We start from the raw sequence: 18,732 nt of genomic DNA on the forward strand, positions 1-18,732 counted from the left end.
GTTTTGATTGTAGAATTTGCGCAAACAGTTTTCAGGGAGTGCAGCCTTGTCCTTTCCACCCTTTCGAGTGCTGTAGTCTAATGGCCCCTTTTAGCCACATGTCATTTTGTTCAGAATAACCACAGGTGTTTTCCATTTACAGTTTTTTGGGAGTCACACCACAATTTGAGTAAGACTTTGGCTCAGGACACTTTGTTCAAGGGTTATACTGTATATGCACATTCTGTGTCCTTTCATCAACAAACTATTCACAGTTCCACCTTGAATATCCCCTACTGCCATATTGAATTTGGAGGACGTCAGAAACACTAACTCACAAAACAGAAACACATTTCTAGGAGGCGACGACCTCCCTCGGGTGTGTTATTGTGTCCTGTGCTCAGTCTGTTCACTGCTCCCAGCAGAGTACAAGGCTGGACAGCACAGATTTAATCTTTCTGTCTGGTGACAAAAGGACAGGGCAGGATTAATACAGTGGTCCCCATGGTGATGGTGCAGGTGGTGCTGTATGTGTTCCTATTGGACAGAACTCTTTATTTCTCTCTCGCGTGCGATCTGTCTCTATCTCTCTCACGCGCTCGCAAACACGCACTCATACTGGGGATCTGGAGGATGGGGGCTAGACAGAGCCTAGCATGATGGACTTGGCCAGTCTGTTGTGATAATGCAATATGGCATACAGGGCCATGGACGTCGCGTGTCATCTTGGCATTGTTCTGCCATGCGTCGTCATTTGTGTAGGCCTACCGCAACAAACATTTTAACAGTGCCCAAAGCTGTCCCTGTCACACTGTATAGGTCTCAACCAAGTGGGAGAGAAACTGGTTGAGTTATTGATGGTTGAGTACTTCAAATATGATGTAAAATATACAGACACACATTTTAGTTGATCTATTTTACATTTCTCAAAACATAGGATTTATTAATGGAATGGTATGGGACCTCTAGATCCATCTAAAGCAGTAATACACTGTCATACTGACGGTCATGCCATTTCAAAGATTATACCTGCCTGATTATGAAATGAAATGAGGAATACATCTATGGCATATAGGGCAACAATATTCCCCTTGATAATATTCAGTGATAATGTTCATGTTTATCATCCTGGGTGAGGGGAACACCAAATTATTAGAGCGTGAACAGGTAATACCAGAATGGTAGCAGGGTAATATAGCAGCAGCCTTGTCCTCTGAAATGAGGCTGTCATATGGCTTCAGCCCTTTACACCCTACAGGGTTATCTCCAAGAATCTGTGCTGAGAACGTTATGTTTCCCACCTTCCTGTATTAGTGTATTGTCAGTGATATGGAGCATTTTGAAGGTACAGAGGCACAGAGTGAATGGTACTGTAATATAGTCTAATGATGATTGACAAATGCTGAATTTAGAGTTTTCCCAGTCAAGTAACTAAATTCAAAGAATCCATTAGTAACTAAATTAGTTTGAATCCATTACCTGATGGTATTTTATACTTTGCAATGGTTGACATTGCCCACAACAACTCAAAATCTTCGAATGGCTGTTTGAATTGTGTGCTTGAGTTATAAAATCATTTAAAACATTATTTTTAAGGAACTTGTATGCTTCGCAATAAATCTGGTCAACATAACCTGAAGAAAATGGTTTCCCACAAATGGCATTTAGTACGACAGGGACTTTAAAACAATTGTGCCATATGAACCCTACTGCTTGTGGAGAGAATTATTTTTTCTTCTTCTGTATCTGGAGGCAAGCGGTCTTCAGCGTGTGTCTTACACGCTCCCGTACCCCCAGCACTAACACCACAGGGTGCTAATGAAATATCTATTATGTTCCTGCAAATGTCTTTTCCGAGGCCCCGTGGCACATTCCAACATGATATGTGTCGACATGTGACTTCACACTTGAGCCGGGATGGCTGCCCTAGAAATTACAGTTGCTCAGAGAAATCTGTGTTTGCTTATGGGTTGCGGAGGGACTGTAGCGGCTGCATTATTAATTGGATCCAGCAGATGAAGTGGTTCCCCTTTTAGGCGATGAACGTCGTCTGCCTCATTTACTCAGGGAATATTTAGGATAAGCCGCAGCGGCAGAACACAAGGTAAAAGGTCACGCCTTCAGGTTTTACTTCTGCACAACAACCAGCCAACACAAAGCTTTGAGACATGATAAAGGAGTCAAAGCACAGTTTTACCTGGTCCCTCTGTATCATGGTAATTCGCATGATAGGGTTTCGTTCATACTTGCAGTTGGGGTTGTGTATAGTCATGAAGGTTCAGGTTGAATTACATTGGAGGAGGTCCATTTGAAATGCCATGTTAAGGTCAACCATTCAACATGGTTTCCGTCTAGTAGTTTAAGTGAACCTACCTACTGTACCATACCAAAATGCCTCTGTGAATGAGGATTAGTGAATGGCTTTAACCACACTGAGAGAGACTGACACCAATGCCTTGTGTTTGGCTTCATTGACTGAGGCAAACACTACACTCAAAACACCATACCCTTATCCTCCAGACGGCTCAAAGCTCAATCCCCTCTTTCAAAAGCTCAATCCCCTCTTTCACTTTAATGCATCTCCCATTTACCACCCTCTCTATCCTCTCTTCTCTAACAGTAACAACGAGGCCCCAATCCCAGCCGTCTGAAGCTAAACAAGATCATCTACTCTTTGTTTCACCCCCCTCTTTCTGAAGGACCTCATGGCTATCGACCTGGAGCCCTACCGTTTCTGTGGCGTTAACATGACCGGCTTCCGCATCCTGAACGTGGACAACCCTCAGGTGGCGTCCATCGTTGAGAAGTGGTCCCAAGAGAGGCAGATACCTCCCAAGCCCGACTCGGGTCTCCTGGAGGGGATCATGACGGTATGCTTTTGGTCTTCTGTTGTGGAACTCTGAGGCTGATAGTATTCTAAAATCAGCATGAAAGACATTATATTGATATCTATATACCGTGTGTCTTACACCAGCCCTACTCTCAACATTTGATGTCAATAACATTTTGGGGAAAAAATGCAGATAGAATATTATAGTCTCATCTGTCGTAACAGTACTACCACTATATCTCTACTATTAGTAACAGTATTACTACTTTTACTTCATACCACCAATTATGTCAATAATAATGACAATGGTGATACTTTTGGGGCCTATTATCATCATAAAGCCAGATAAGAAGCGCTTGGAAGCAGGATGTTCACAGTCTACTAAATTCTGAACTAATTCATTCAATGTATTCAGGGGAGCTCCTAATCATTCTCAAATCCCATCACAATGGTCTAAATCGAATAATCACAAATCCCATCCCTGATATTCCAATAAAGCCTCCTTTTACGCTCTAACTTAATAAGTGAGCGTCGCTAATGGAAGATAAAGAGTTATACATGCGCGTGGTATATTCAATATGAATATTATATTGTTGCAATCCCTCGTTGTTTGTTTATCTATTAATGGATTTGACTGGGGTTCAGATACACCCACACGGCACTCTCACAGGTCTCATTATTTCTGTATGGAGAAGGAGGGGTTTTATGGAACGGAGTGCGCTCGCTCTGTGTAGTATGCACTTTTAATTGCTCCCAGGAACTCCGTAAGAGATAGAATCTAGGTGACACAAACATCAAGGTAGGCTGCCTTTAATTTCGTCTTACTCGCCCGGAAAGCTTCATATACATATTTACAAAAGGAATTGAGCTCACTTTCTCGGGCATGCTATCTGGAAAATAAGAAACGTCTGAGCGCTTTGATTTCCCTTTGTTAGCTTTTTCTCAAACACTTTTTGCTGCTACTGGTGCGAAGGGAGTGGACTCCCCTTGTCCACAGCCCGTCAGCTGAAATAATGTCCCCCTTTATTCCAGACAGATGCTGCTCTGACGTACGACGCGGTCCACATCGTGTCCGTCTCCTACCAGCACGCACCACAGATGACGGTCAACTCGCTGCAGTGCCACCGCCACAAGCCATGGAGATTCGGCGGGCGCTTCATGAACTTCATCAAAGAGGTGATGCTGAGCGTTTTGTTTTCATTTGATGTTGATGTTTGATCTTGTGTGTGATATCCATATTAGGAGATGGTGGATGCCGTACTGTTTGTCTCTGAATCCATTTGACAAATGCAATTACATTTGGAGAAGAAGGAAACATTGTAATCATGGAACATCCATTTTTACAAATAAAAGCAATGTTATCTGGATAAATCTCTTATTCATGGAGAGTGTCTCAAAGTAATGAACTACTCAAAGCTGTGTTAATGTTATATTTCCAGCTAAATTCCCTGTATTCATAACCTATTTACAGATGGCAAAACTCACAGCGAGTCATTGTGTCCTATTTTTACTGAAAAGGGAAACTGGTGCGCCTTTCTGTGCACTGTTCAAAATAAGACTGTTTGAAACAGGCGAGTCGTATAATCAGCTCTTGTTTCATTTCACAAGAGAGTGTGTGATGACTGTGACTCAGAGTAGTCAGATTAAGGCTGTAGAACATGATGCCATGGTGACACGGCGCCTAGTGTACCGAACATCACAAGGCCAGAGCCCGGAGTATAAGTGAGGGGAATGTGTTAGTTAGCTCCATAGCTTCATCAGTAGCTCCATCATCGCCAGGGGTAACAGACACATCTCTCTGAGCGCGGAGAAACAGGAGGAGGGCTCTGGTGGGAGGAAGGGAGTGAGGGGGGGGGGATATCAGTCGATCATAATGATGGGCAGTTATGTGTTTTTTTCTCCCTTGTGTGGAAACATGTGAAGGACATGGTCTTTAATTAACACTGTGGTCTGGGAGAAAATGTGTCTGAGGCGTTGGGATGTGAAATGTAATTAAAAAAGAAATGCAGCCCAGTGTGTGTGTGTGTGGCCTTGGTGTTTGTTTTTACATGTGTGCGTACTCACATGCTTTAATGAATGAGTGTTAATGTGTGGTTGTGTGTATTTCTCTGCAGTCTCACTGGGAAGGCCTGACGGGCAGGCTGTCGTTCAACAGGACCAGTGGCCTCCGCACAGACTTTGACCTGGACATCATCAGCCTGAAAGAGGAGGGCCTGGAGAAGGTAACACACCTCATTCCGACAACAATGTTTACAACTATCAAACTAACAACACTTTAAAGAAGTATAGTGTTACGTAATAGTTTAGGTTTTCACTTATGAACATGAATGGAAATGTAAAGTACATACAAAAAAAAAATACAACAAGCCCATACCCTGGTGATTTTACACCTACACATATTTATTTATCATCTCCACAATACACTACACTCTCTTTCTCTCTTAGGACATAACATTTGTTTTGCATATCCCCTGTTAAATCGTCTAGAGTGAAAATCTGAAATCCATTCCAGTTTTCTTCTTTAATATGGAACAAATAATGCACAACGGTCTCCATTTGACAGTATCATTTACCTCCTAACAAGGAAGCCAATGGGCTGTTCAAACATAAGCATACGTTAATGGATCATAGAGCAAATTGGATGAGGGAAGACATTAAAGTGTTCATTGCAAGTCTCAAATGGTAATTCGAGTTGTTGCCCGAAATGCTGTTTGCTAATGAGGTGTATAAACCTCACTTTTTTACTCACAAAATAAAGTCAAAACTTGGCAATGAAGAAGGATAATAATAACTTCCTGTGTTATTTTAAAAGGCAGAGTAGCACCCTGCGGACTATAACTGCTTTGTGGTGATATGGGTTTGTCATGCATTATGGAAACATTAACTCGAGATAAGTGCCATTATGACTTCCGCAAGCGCTCCCGTATGGCAGAGCCTGTATGAGCCTGTATAATAGCTAGGCCATGTCAGCTCAGAGTACCACTGCAGCTCCAGGCTGGAACAACCACAATGCGCCAAACTATTTCCGAATCGCATTCTTCTGCTGTGCTGGGTCTACTGTTCTATTTGCAAAGCTTTAGTGTGCTAAAACCAGCATGAAAGACATGCTATGTAGGCCTACTGTGTGCTTTTCTACATCCCTGGTCTCAAGCTTGTTACTTATCCCACAGTACTCAGTGGATTGCAGGATTTTGTCTCTTTATATCTGTGGAAATCGGCTTTTGCTAACTGTTCTAGCCAGTAAAGATGGCGACTTTTAGGCCTAATCTGCCCTAATTGAATATTAGCCCGAGTTTGAGCTCATACTGGAATTAGGAGAGGTTTCCAGTCGGAGTGGAAAATCCACTGACATTAATATAAAAGAGGGAAAAAAGTCAGAAGCTCTCTTTTCCCTGTAGTGGCACGAGTAAATAACTTTTGAATTGCTTCATTGGCTATACACATTTAATGAATTGAGTTAATTGGCCACAATTAGTAAGACTAGGCTGGCATGCAGAGTGGAAGACATGGATATTTTTTAAAGCAGCTCTTCTCTTCAGTTGCTTTTTTTGGGGGGGGGGGCTGTTTCACACAAGCTGTAACTAATATGCTTTTCAAATTTGAGCATATGCTCCTTAGTGGATCAAACAGAAGGACTTTATCAGGTGTTTTTCACGCTGGCTGCGATGCAGCGTGTTTGTGTACCTTTTAAACGGATCCACCTCGAGTGCCAGCCAGCCCTGTGAATATTAAATGGCACTTTGGTAGTTACCCATGAAGGAGAAAGAGAGGAGGATGGGAAGGAGGAGAGTAGGGAAAGCGAGTGACTGCGAAGTAGGCATGCAAAATTAGATCATTACCGACAGTCTACAGGACTGACTATTTTATGGTAATGATATGTTCCAGGGTTGTCACGACAGTATGGAAGGGGCTTTTTTTTGCCCAGAAGGCCCTACTCTAGTGCAACTCCTTGTATTTGCTCTGATCTTTTGGCATTTATCTTCGTGAGATTACTCAGAGCAGAACTTCTCTGCCAGCATTCTCAAGCTTTTATATTTCCATTGCCGACAACCCCATGCTGGGCTTTCTTTTCAAAAATGAATTGTAGGATTTGTGTTTTGCTACGTTCCTAAGGGCACAAAACTGCAAAAATACCAGACCTGAAATAACCATATGATAATTACGCTAGGATGCTTATCTAGTTTGCTATTTTTAATGCTCTGGTTTCTGCATGTGTTTTAACCAGCGAAAGGAGTAGATTATGAAGCCCAAATGGAAGTCTAAATAGAAGACATTGATCAGGAAATTATATTTGATTGCTCTCCCCCATTTTTTTCCACGTTGCTCACACACATACCACACAGAAACGAACAACCTAATCTTATTTTCCTGCATTCAGAAAAGTGCTCCAATTACCTATTGTGTGTGTTATCAGAGAAGCGTTGCAAGTGAAAAGAATGGTTTGTTGTAGGAGTTCGAAAAGGCTGTGCTCCCTCTTCATTTCAACAATTCACAAGCTATGATATTCACAAGGTATTGGTATTTTTAGAACAAGGCCAACAGAGGAGGTGACAGGTGACAGTTTGGAGAGTCTGACATCTTTTGATACACTAAAGTTGCAGAACACAACACAATGTTTTCGTGTTAGTCTTAGAGACTACTACTGAATTATGTTGTTTAAATTCTAGACAAATTTCACATTTTTGCATATTACTTATGTTCCAAACCGTAACACCAGGATGAAGTGAAACATATCCATCATAACTCCATCATTCCCAACAGAACAATTTGATTTCTTAAGACTTCTCTCTCCGACAATGTCAATTCATTTAAAACCTGCCTCCACGTCCCACCACCACCTCTCCCAATAACCTCATGGCGTATAGTGTGTCCAGAGGTGACACAGCCAATCAGCTAATGGAAATGTGTCCCGGTGAGCGCTAATGCAGCAAGGCTTGTGTGATGTCAGGGTCATGAGTTGCCGCAGTAGAAAGGTGAAGTCGAACTCTTACACACTTTTCATCTTCCCACAGGTGGGGAAGTGGAGTGCGTCCGGAGGTCTCAACATCACCGAGGTGCCCAAGCGGAAAGGGATGAACATCACAGACTCGCTGGCCAACCGTTCCCTGGTCATCACCACCATCCTGGTAGGTCAGCTGACTTTGATCAGCCCTTTGTGAAAGATCTCTCTCTCTCTCTCTCTCTCTCTCACACGCTCTCTCAGATTTGAGCTTTTCTGCTTGACAAGCTACTCAAAACATTACCTTAGGAGATGGTACTTTACATATCGGTGTCTTATCATTCAGTATTTTACAGGGAAACCAATATTCCCTTGCTAGTTATGTATAATTTACATTTGGAAAAATAACATCTTTAAACATGGTCCATGTTAAAAGGTTGAAAAAACATGTTTGGCATTGAGGCCCTCTCTGCTACCACCACTCAGACCGGGAAATCAGAGATATCTGTCAAATGAATCACAGTAAATGAACTGAACACCACCTGGAATTTACCTCGCCAATCTAAATCCAGCTTGGATTGTCAAGAGATGTACTGTAGAGCATCATTATGTCACATTAAGATCACCATGGGGATGTGAGGCACTTGCAGTGCAAGGAGCCCGTAGAGAAGAAGACAGGGAGCCACACTGGACCAGTCTATAAAGTATCCATTAATTACATGTTAGGAAATAAACAGGTGTTCTCTCCCACCAGCTTTCCACATTCATTTGCAGATCGTATATTGTGTATTCATACGCCTGTGAACTGGGAGGTTAGAGGGTCTTTGTGGAGCTATCACCGAGGTGCTGACAATGAACATCCCCCACGAGCTTATTCTGGACGGACACACAAGTTATCAACAATGATAAACACTCTCATTAAGCCTCGATTGGAGCGCAAGGCTGTAATTATGACCGAGTGAGGTTTAGAAGAGATATAATCAGTGCCTTCTGGTGCCAACCATGGGGAGTAGCAACTTCAATCACAAAGACAAGAAATAGAACCATAAAACAGGTGTTGTTTAGAGCTGCAGCCAAAAATAAATACACAAAATAATAAGATTCAGGGTCAGTTTGAGCCAGATTAAGCCTATTCATGGACTAAAAAACATTGCCTATGGAAATTTCCCATTGGACATGCTTTTCAATCCAGCAGTAAGGTTTAGGTCCAAATCAGCCACTTGCATGGGATCACCTGCATCTTTTGACAGTGTATGATGGTTTAGGAGTATTCTAGAAATCAACACTTTTAGATTGTAAAAGCAGTATGAGAATAGAGCATCAGCAGCACTAATATCAGTGCCTGTGTTTTTTGATCCATTCTGAGCTTAATGACATTGCATCAAACTGATCGCAGCGATCCGCGAATAAGACGTCTGACAGTTTTATGGCGATAACTTCTCGCATTCTACGAAGAGATTAAGATATTTAATGTGTTTCCCAGCTCTCACATTAATTGTTTTCACTCCATTGCCTGTAACTGTGTCTGCATATCTCCTTCCCCATTTTCTTATGTAAACCCATGCTGTGCTAGAGAGTGTGAAACTGGTTTAAACACTTTGATTTGAGTCCAAACCTTGGGGAATTTAAAAGAGTTGGGAAGGCTAGAAACAGATGGTAATGACATTTTTCTTCTCCCCCCTCAACACTTTTGGATCAAGATAATTGGACAACTTGAACAAAGTTTTCCACTAAGCTCTTGCTTTCTATCTAAATGCATTATTATCAAGTATTCCTTGGTTATCATTTATTTAAAGGTAAGGTCCTAATTGCCAACGGCCCATTATCTACATTTAAACCAATTATTTAACCAATTATTTATGTGACATTTTTCTGTCCTTGAAATGGTATTTTGGGTGTAGAAAAGGACACCTGTTAAGTGTCAGACTAGGATGTGCTAGACCAGGGGTGTTAGACGTGTTTTGATTCTTCCACCAAGACCTTCCTTCAAGGCATTTACCATCAAGACAACATGATTTGAAACAACAGTGATTTCCATATTTTCCCACAGCATTATTATAATATACATCAATCCATTTCTTTTCCACCATAAGCACAGCTAAACCCACCATTATGAAACACACGTTTTTCTGACCGAGGGGTAAACCCGTGTTATGACTGGTTATTTCCCCCTCTTTCACTGCTTTTCTAGCAGCTTTGTGTCACACAAAGATGTGGCCGATGGGAATACAAACTGCAGAGGTCACCTTTACTGTAGAATCAATTACTCTGCATATGAATAGACTTCATTAATTGCATGTCTGACCATCGGAAGCAATGAATAAATAGCCCGTGAGGAAGTGGACAAACCCATGTCTTTAAAAAAAATGCAGAGAGGGATATCTATGAGCCCTATTTTGCAGACAGAAAGTGTCAGACACTAAATAAAGGGACATTTCGAGCCATCTGCCAACCTTTCTCTGAGAGTTTAACCATTGTTCATGCAGGCAATAGGCAATACCTGGAGACAGAAACATTTCAGGCATGTTCCATTTCATTGAAGCATTCTATTCCTAATCAAGCTTTTCTTCAGCCTGATATTATGAGGAGCCAGGGAGAATATTAGAGGGCAGTAAAGACCACTGGCTCTCTGACCATAAACTGCATTGCACTGTCGTATACAATGTCTACAAGAGGCAGTAGGCAGGAATGTGGGAGACGGAACGGCCAAGGAAGGTTGGCTGGCTGCAGAGGCTATTTTGGAGTGCCTAGATTCACCATCTACTGTATATCAACGAGACTTCCTATTGCATGCTGTACATTTCTCAGATTGCACACCATAACCGTCACATAATCAGTTAGATTTTCCAGTCGACATACAGTGCATTTGGAAAATATTCAGACCCCTTGACTTTTTCCACATTTTGTTGCGTTATATCCTTATTCTAAAATTGATTAAATTGTTTTTTTTTTCTCCCTCATCATGCTATACACAATACCCCATAATGACAAAGCAAAAACAGGTTTTAAAAATGTAGCAACGTTATTAACAATAAAAAGCCCAAATAGGACATTTACGTAAGTATTCAGACCATTTACTCAGTACTTTGTTGAAGCACCTTTGGCAGCGACTACAGCCTCGAGTCTTCTTGGGTATGATGCTACAAGCTTGGCACATCTGTATTTAGGGAGTTTCTCCCATTCTTGTCTGCAGATCCTCTCAAGCTCCGTCAGGTTGGATGGGAGCATCGCTACACAGCTATTTTCAAGTCTCTCCAAAGATGTTTTTTTTCGGGTTCAAGTCCGGACATTCAGAGACTTGTCCCGAAGCCACTCCTGCATTGTCTTGGCTATGTGCTTAGGGTCGTTGTCCTGTTGTAAGGTGAACCTTCGTCTAGTCTGAGGTCTTGAGCGCTCTGGAGCAGGTTTTCATCAAGGATCTCTCTGTAGTTTGCTCCGTTCATCTTTCCCTCGATATTGACTAGTCTCCCAGTCCATGCCGCTGAAAAATGCTCCCACCACCATGCTTCCCTTTAGGGATGGTAGCAGGTTTCCTCCAGACGTAAGACTTGGCATTCATGCAAGCGGGCTGTCATGTGCCTTTTACCTAGGAGTGCCCTCCATCTGGCACCTCTAGCATAAAGGCCTGATTGGTGGAGTGCTGCAGAGATGGTTGTCCTTCTGGAAGATTCTCCCATCTCCACAGAACTCTGGAGCTCCTTCAGAGTGATCATCGGGTTGTTGGTCACCTCCCTGACCAAGGCCCTTCTCCCCCATTTCTCAGTTTGACCAGGCCAGCTCTAGGATGAGTCTTGGTGGTTCCAGATTTCTTCCATTTAAGAATGATGGAGGCCACTGTGTTCGTAGGGACCTTCAATGCTGCAGACATTTTTTTGGTGTTCTTCCCCATATCTGTGCCTCGACACAATCCTGTCTCGGAGCTCTACAGGCAATTCTGTCAACTGTGGGACCTGATATAGACAGGTGTGTGCCTTTCCAAATCATGTCTAATCAATTGAATTTACCACAGTTGGACTCCAATCAAGTTGTAGAAACATCTCAGGATGTACCTGAGCTCAATTTCGAGTCTCGTAGCAAAGAGCCTGAATAGGGTATTCATTTGCAGTAAAATAAAAAAATGTTTTTGCTTTGTCATTGTGGGGTATTGAGGAGGGAAACTATTTATTTAATACATTTTAGAATAAGCCTGTAACATAACACAATGTGGAAAAAGTAAGGGTCTGAATACTTTCCGAATGCACTGTACATTCTGTTAATGCAAGGAAAACTATTCCGTTCATCCATATTTAAACATACAGTGCAGCTAACCACATATTGGACTGGAGTCTCCCTGTCTTATCAGCACTTATCAGTCCAAAAACGACTTATCAGCTCAGATCACTTTGCCTCAATTAGGTACGTGTGCCGAAGAACAAATGGAAAAAGCTGACCTCAACGCTGGTTTCCATTAGATTTTTTGTGTCTGCGCAGGAGGAGCCATATGTCATGCTTAAGAAGTCTGACAAGGCGCTGGTGGGCAACGACCGTTTCGAGGGATTCTGTATCGACCTGCTCAAGGAGCTGGCCAGCATCCTGGGCTTCACCTTCGAGATCCGCCTGGTGCCTGATGGGAAGTACGGATCGCAGGACGACAAGGGCCAGTGGAACGGCATGATCAAGGAGCTGATGGAACACGTAAGTTGGACTACCAGTTACCTTCTGACTGTTACTATTACTGTCTTACTTTTGCTTATAGCTAGTGTTCAACATTGTAAATTATTAGATGCTTTGACTACAGATTCAATCATTTAGTCTTGTTTGTTGGGACCCTGTTTTTGTCTGTTAGAATCTGATTTGAAACTTATCACAATCAAGCTTAATGTGTTTGTTTTTTACAACAAATATAAGGATTTAAGACATACTATGAAGAATAGAATTATAGCAACATATTAAAGTTGGTTTTGCACGCATCAGATGAAAGCATCAAAGGCTGTTAAAATATAGCTGACATTGACAACAAGGACAGTGCCCTGCTAGCCTTTTGAGAGTGTCCCTCCCCATCGCCGTCTCCTTGTCCTCAGCCCCCCTGGTCAACGATGTGCTCGGCTGGAAAAGTTGTAATAGCTTAAGTGGCATTTAGAGAAGGGAGAGGGTGGGAGTCGGACGGTTCGAGTCAATAGCTAGGTGCAGAAAGGGTTAGGAAAGGTGGGCTAGTGCCGCAGAACTTAATCTCTACCTTAGCCAGATCCAGGTTGATATCTGTAACCTTGAGGGGGAACTAAGAGATTAAGGCAGGAAGTGTTGCTTATAGAAATACATGCTTTCTTCTTAATGAACAGTAAACATAGGCTATGCATGTATGTTATTTCAGCTTACTGATTATTGTCATCATTATCATTATTGTATTCTGCATTGTTGGAAGGGCCTGTAAGTAAGCGTTTCACTGTTAGTATACACATGTTGTTTACGAAGCATGCGACAATAAAAAGTAGTTTCCATTTGATTTGACCGACTTGACTGTTACCAATAGACAGGATATACACACTGAGTTCAGTCTTCCACTTTTGTTTTACGGGAAACAATGTGATTCAGTCTGAGCTTCAAAGCTATCTAGGCAATACAGTAGAGCACATTTGAAAACAACAATATCCCATGCTGTGAAATATACTTTGTACTGTACTCAGTGCACTCTAGCACATTTGCCCCCTATAGTGTGTTATGGGCAACATATACTTAGCACAATGCAGATTAATTCAAGCGGTCCTCCATGTTTTGTTTTATGGTTTGAGTTCACTCTCAGCAGTTCCTCACAGTTAAATAGTTGGCTGAAGAGGACTCTGTGCCCAGTAATTCCTAAACACTTATCTTGGCTTTGGTAGAAAGGAGAATGCTTCCAGATGTGTTCTATACTTCTACTGTATTTGGGTCTATTGCTTCCATGAGAGTAATGTCGGCTGACAGTAGAGTAATCAAGAACACCAATGTTCCATTCAGATATTACGTACTGTAGGTCTAGCGATTATCCTCATCATGGTTGTAGAATACAGTGATATAGGACTAGGTTTTGACCTAGTATGTTCCTTGCACAGTATGTAAAGGATAAGTGTGCTATAGTCTCCCTGTGCTACTGCTCTTTATCTGAATGGCCTACACAGCATCACCGCTGCTACAGTGTATGGATTTATTTAGCTGGTTCTATTTTTTGGCTCAGAATTTTTCTTCCTCCTGTCTATACTGATAAGCTGATCTTGAATCAGCAGACAGGAAAAAGGACACTTTGGAGTCTGCTCAAGAGAACTGACCTGAGATTGCCATGAGAAGCTTGGATGGATATTGGTTTCCATACAAGTAAAATGTGCATATTGTTGTGAAATATTACCTGTTTGATATTACTGCACTGTTGGAGCTAGAAACACAAGCATTTCGCTACGCACACAATAACATCTGCTAAACACATGTATTTGACCAATACAATTTGACAACCTCATCCCAAGGATTGGAATCATGGCAGTGGTGCTGCATTCTGTTCATTCCAAACCAGAATCACCATGTGTCATTGGCTAATGTGCTGGCCGGTTTGACATCCAATGGAAGTCATGGATATGTTCCTGGGATGCTTTTATGTAAATTAACAGAGGTATGAGCTCAGATGACAGTGACCTTTCTGAAAAACAAACAAAAATAGTACACGGGGAGGGGGTGCTTTATTAATGGACAGTGTCAATGTTATTTATCGGTGAAATGAATTTCCTTCAGATATTTATTAACCCCCACCATGCCACATTACAATGCTGCCGTTTTACTATTGACAACTCACCCAACGTGTCACCTAGTTAGATTAATGAATTGGTTTAAGGAAGACAACAAGCAAAACAAAGCCGTCTGCGGTTGTTTTTAGCTGATTCATTCTGTCAGCCCACAATCTCACATAAATCATTGTTTCATTACTCAACGGTGCAGTACTCGTGTGGGTTTATTAGAAGCAGTTGTAAGCCTTCATTCATCTTTGTAGGTGACCGAGCCCTGTCAAACAAAGAAGCAAATGTGGAATGACAAAAATAAAGTCTTTGTTGTCATGTCTGATGTCAACTGATGTCAACGTGTAGGAAGGAGCGAATGGTCTCTGATTTCTAAAAACATGCATGTAGCTGGGTTAGTGTTTTTATGTACATTTCCTGAGATTGTACTATTGAATAAACAACGAAAGAGGTGTTGCAGTGTGTCTCACCTACAAGTCCAACTTTGTGTGCATCACGTGAATATCTTTCTGTCTATGCATACACACGCAAATGTGCATAATATACATGATTAATTGGCCATTGCGTGTAAATACAAATGGGATAAATCTTGAATGAGAACGAGTGTGTGTGTTGTGGCTAATTAAATAGAAGAAGCCTTCTGTGCCCATGTAGCATAGCGGCCTTTATTTTCCTCTGAGTCGTTAAAGCCCACTACAAAGCCAAAGGGCATTGTGGGAAAGGCGTTAAATTATGCAACAGGTCATGTTAAACTTGATTTAGTCACAATAGATGATCCAATTAATCATGATGTTGATGCCAGTATTAATAGCGAGCTTAACACATCATTTGTTTCTGTTCAATTAGTCTCTTGCGCCGACAGATACACAGGAAGTTTATGGCGAAACAAATGCATGCCACGGTAAGCCACGCATCTCGTTGTCTACATGTAGAGATAGCAGACTGGATTTGGGACCTTGGCAAGATATTGGATTGAAAAAGGGCTTTATTTGCAGTTCTAAGCACGTACATGCATGTGGATCTTCATCTGAGGGTCGCTGACCTGATTGGTTTTACAGTGGAACACGGAGGGGGTTTTGGCTACTGAGGGCGGGATAGTGGTCAGAGCTGTCATTTTGACGGACGGGCAGCATGACTTTCAATTGCATCAACAACCACAGCTACATTATTCTGCTGCATTATAGTATTTTTGTGCTTTAGAATTCTACTTGAAGGATAGGATGATGTTATAGTAATGCAAATTCCATTATCACTCTGCAATCCTTTGCCATTCACGGGGGACGTACTGTAGAGTCAGACGATGGAATTACCAGGGACTACATTTCTCTAGTCATATATGCAAATTGAAACAGTGATGGACAATGAGGCAGTTGGAGCACCGTATGCAAATCATTGTAAAACAATCATCGAGTTAAGAGGTACAGGAAATGTGGCGAACTGTGTCATTTGTGAGGCAAATGTTCTCCGGCACTGTCCACGATTATCATTCAATACACCTAATAAGACTAAATAATCAAACCCCACAAACGTTAAAACCAGTAAATGTCAAGGGACTGCAAGTAACACAGATTGTTATAGAGGGTTACAGTTAACCTCTGATGGGAGTGTTGATCTAGGTGTGATTGTATGTATCCTACAGAATGTCATCGGGTGTGGTAGTATGAAGGTAGCACAGCTCAAAGCTTACAATACCATCTGCGCGCCCACAGATAACACAGAGCCATGTGGCACTCAGCAGGGTACTATCAGGTTATCACGCGTGTCCTCTGCAATACGTGTCTAAGCAGAAAATAGCCGTGCAGCGTGTGTATTAGAGCACCATAGGGATGGCTGAGATTGGCTGGGATCACCTGCTGCTAGGTCTTCCGGTTGAGTGGCAGCTAGCTTGAAAAGCGGCAGTCGGCGGCAGAGAACAGAGGAAGCGGGTGTGTGTTGTAAACGTAAATGTTTAATGAGGGCACAGTGGATTGCACCACATGACAGATTGGCTGTGCCCACACTGTCTCCTTGTTAAGCTTTCTTGTGTTTAGCCACCACAGTGTTGGCCACAGGCACAGGTATAATCCAAACGGTCACACGCGGAGTTCGACCATTTTCTTATACTGACCCCCATTGACTGCTCTGAATATTAGAATAGTAATTTGTCATTTTGTTGGAAGGGGGAGTGTGACTGAGCTGTGGTAGTGACACCAAAAAAAATATGTCAATGACACCACAGAAGCATATTTATTTTTAAAATGTTGGTGGTTATTGTTCTACATTGTAATGACAGCATGTCAGCTAAGCAAATAAATGAAGTGGATTGATTAGATGCATTGCCAGCCTTGCCCATACATTATAAATTACAGTATGACTTTGATTGTCCAAATAATGTTGGGTTGGGTAGTACAAATCAGCTACATTTGTTCCTTGGAATACTTATGAGCATTTTCTTTATAGGGAGCAGGGTTCTGGTAATTCAGACGGTCATATGATCTACAGAACTAGACAGCCTCCACACTTGCCAATGTACACACTAATACCTAATTTAACTGACCTCCATCAGGGACATTCTGGTGCTGGCACACTGAGCGCTGTTCCTCTGCCACCACTCAAAAAGGAAGAAAAGGAGATTGGCCCAAACCCCATTGTGAGTTTCCTTCGGTTCCGAGGAAGGGAGTTATCCAAGCGTGAACCAAGCAGCTGGTTTCATTAATCTCCTGTCCAACCCTGATGTGTTGGAGGTGTGGGGGTAGGTAATGTGAATGGTGACCTTCTGAATATGCAGCCAGACGCAAAATCATGGGCCGCAACGTTCACCGTCAGATCCTGCCAGGGCAGTATCTCAGAGAGCTATATGAGTCAGAAGGTACGAGGCTCCAGATAGTGGAGGCATGGGGAGAAGCTGGTGGGAAAGCATGTGGGAATGGGCCTTGTTTCTTGTGATTCATTGGGGCAGGTGTTCATCATTTATGTAGAGAACAACAACAACAAAAGATTGGAGAAAAATTGGAGGGGGCAACCTGTGATCTCCGCGAAATTACATTGGTGTAAAGTTAAACGTAACTTTTATTTGATCAAAGTATGTCATATGTTACAGGACTTAATGCAGTGCCTTGCAAAAGTATTCATCCCCCTTGCCGTTTTTTCCTATTTTGTTGTATTATAACCTGTAATTTAAATAGACAAACCTGCAACCCACCAACACTCATGGACAAGGCACAGAGGGCATTAATCAGAGAGGCAACAAAGAGACCCCTGAAAGGAGCTGCAAAGCTCCACAGCAGAGATAGGAGTATCTGTCCATAGGACCACTTTAAGCCTTACACTCCACAGAGCTGGGCTTTATGGAAGAGTGGCCAGACAAAAGCCATTGCTTAAAGAAAAAAAATAAGCAAACATGTTTGCTAAAAGGCATGTGGGAGACTCCCCAAACAAATGGAAAAGGGTACTCTGGTCAGATGAAACTAAAATTGAGCTTTTTGGCCAGCAAGGAAAACGCTATGTCTGGCGCAAACCCAACACCTCTCATCACCCCAAGAACAACATTCCCACAGTGAAGCATGGTGGTGGCAGCATCATGCTGTGGGGAAGTTTTTCATCTGCAGGGACTGGGAAACTGGTCAGAATTGAAGGAATGATGGATGGAGGAATGATAAATACAGGGAAATTCTTGAGGGAAACCTATTTCAGTCTTCCAGAGATTTGAGACTGAGATGTAGGTTCACCTTCCAGCAGGAAAATGACCCTAAGCATACTGCTAAAACATCACTCTAGTGGATTAAGGGGAAACATTTAAATGTCTTGGAATGGCCTAGTCAAAGGCCAGACCTCAATTCAATTGAGAATATGTGGTATGACTTAAAGATTGCTGTACACCAGCGGAACCCATCCAACTTGAAGGAGCTGGAGCAGTTTTGCCTTGAAGAATGGGAAAAAATCCCAGTGGCTAGATGTGTCAAGCTTGTAGAGACATACCTCAAGAGACTTGCAGCTGTAACTGCTGCAAAAGGTGGCTCTACAAGGTTTTGACTTTGGAGGGTTGAATAGTTATGCACACTCGTTTTTTTTGGTCTTATTTATTGTTTGCTTTATAATAAAAAATATTTTGCATCTTCAAAGTGGTATGTTGTGTGAATCATATGATACAACCCCTCCCAAAAGTCTATTTTAATTCCAGGTTGTAAGGCAACAAAATGTTAAAAATTCCAAGGGAGGTAAATACTTTCTCAAGCCACTGTACTTGTTATGAAACTAACAATGTATTT

The 18,732-nt window shown here is 42.1% G+C and overlaps 1 protein-coding gene across 1 annotated transcript in view; it reads left to right on the plus strand.

Moving 5' to 3' along the window:
* Positions 1–18,732, plus strand: part of LOC112223089 (glutamate receptor ionotropic, kainate 3) — a 115,100-nt gene that overhangs the window by 73,080 nt on the left and 23,288 nt on the right. Inside the window, exons 6-10 of the mRNA XM_024386045.2 lie at positions 2,679–2,849; positions 3,842–3,985; positions 4,924–5,031; positions 7,822–7,935; positions 12,219–12,422. Coding sequence (XP_024241813.1) covers positions 2,679–2,849; positions 3,842–3,985; positions 4,924–5,031; positions 7,822–7,935; positions 12,219–12,422 — 741 coding nt within the window. The remainder of the gene's footprint in view (positions 1–2,678; positions 2,850–3,841; positions 3,986–4,923; positions 5,032–7,821; positions 7,936–12,218; positions 12,423–18,732) is intronic.

The sequence above is a fragment of the Oncorhynchus tshawytscha genome, linkage group LG23 (genome assembly GCF_018296145.1).
Source record: "Oncorhynchus tshawytscha isolate Ot180627B linkage group LG23, Otsh_v2.0, whole genome shotgun sequence".
NCBI lineage: Eukaryota > Metazoa > Chordata > Actinopteri > Salmoniformes > Salmonidae > Oncorhynchus > Oncorhynchus tshawytscha.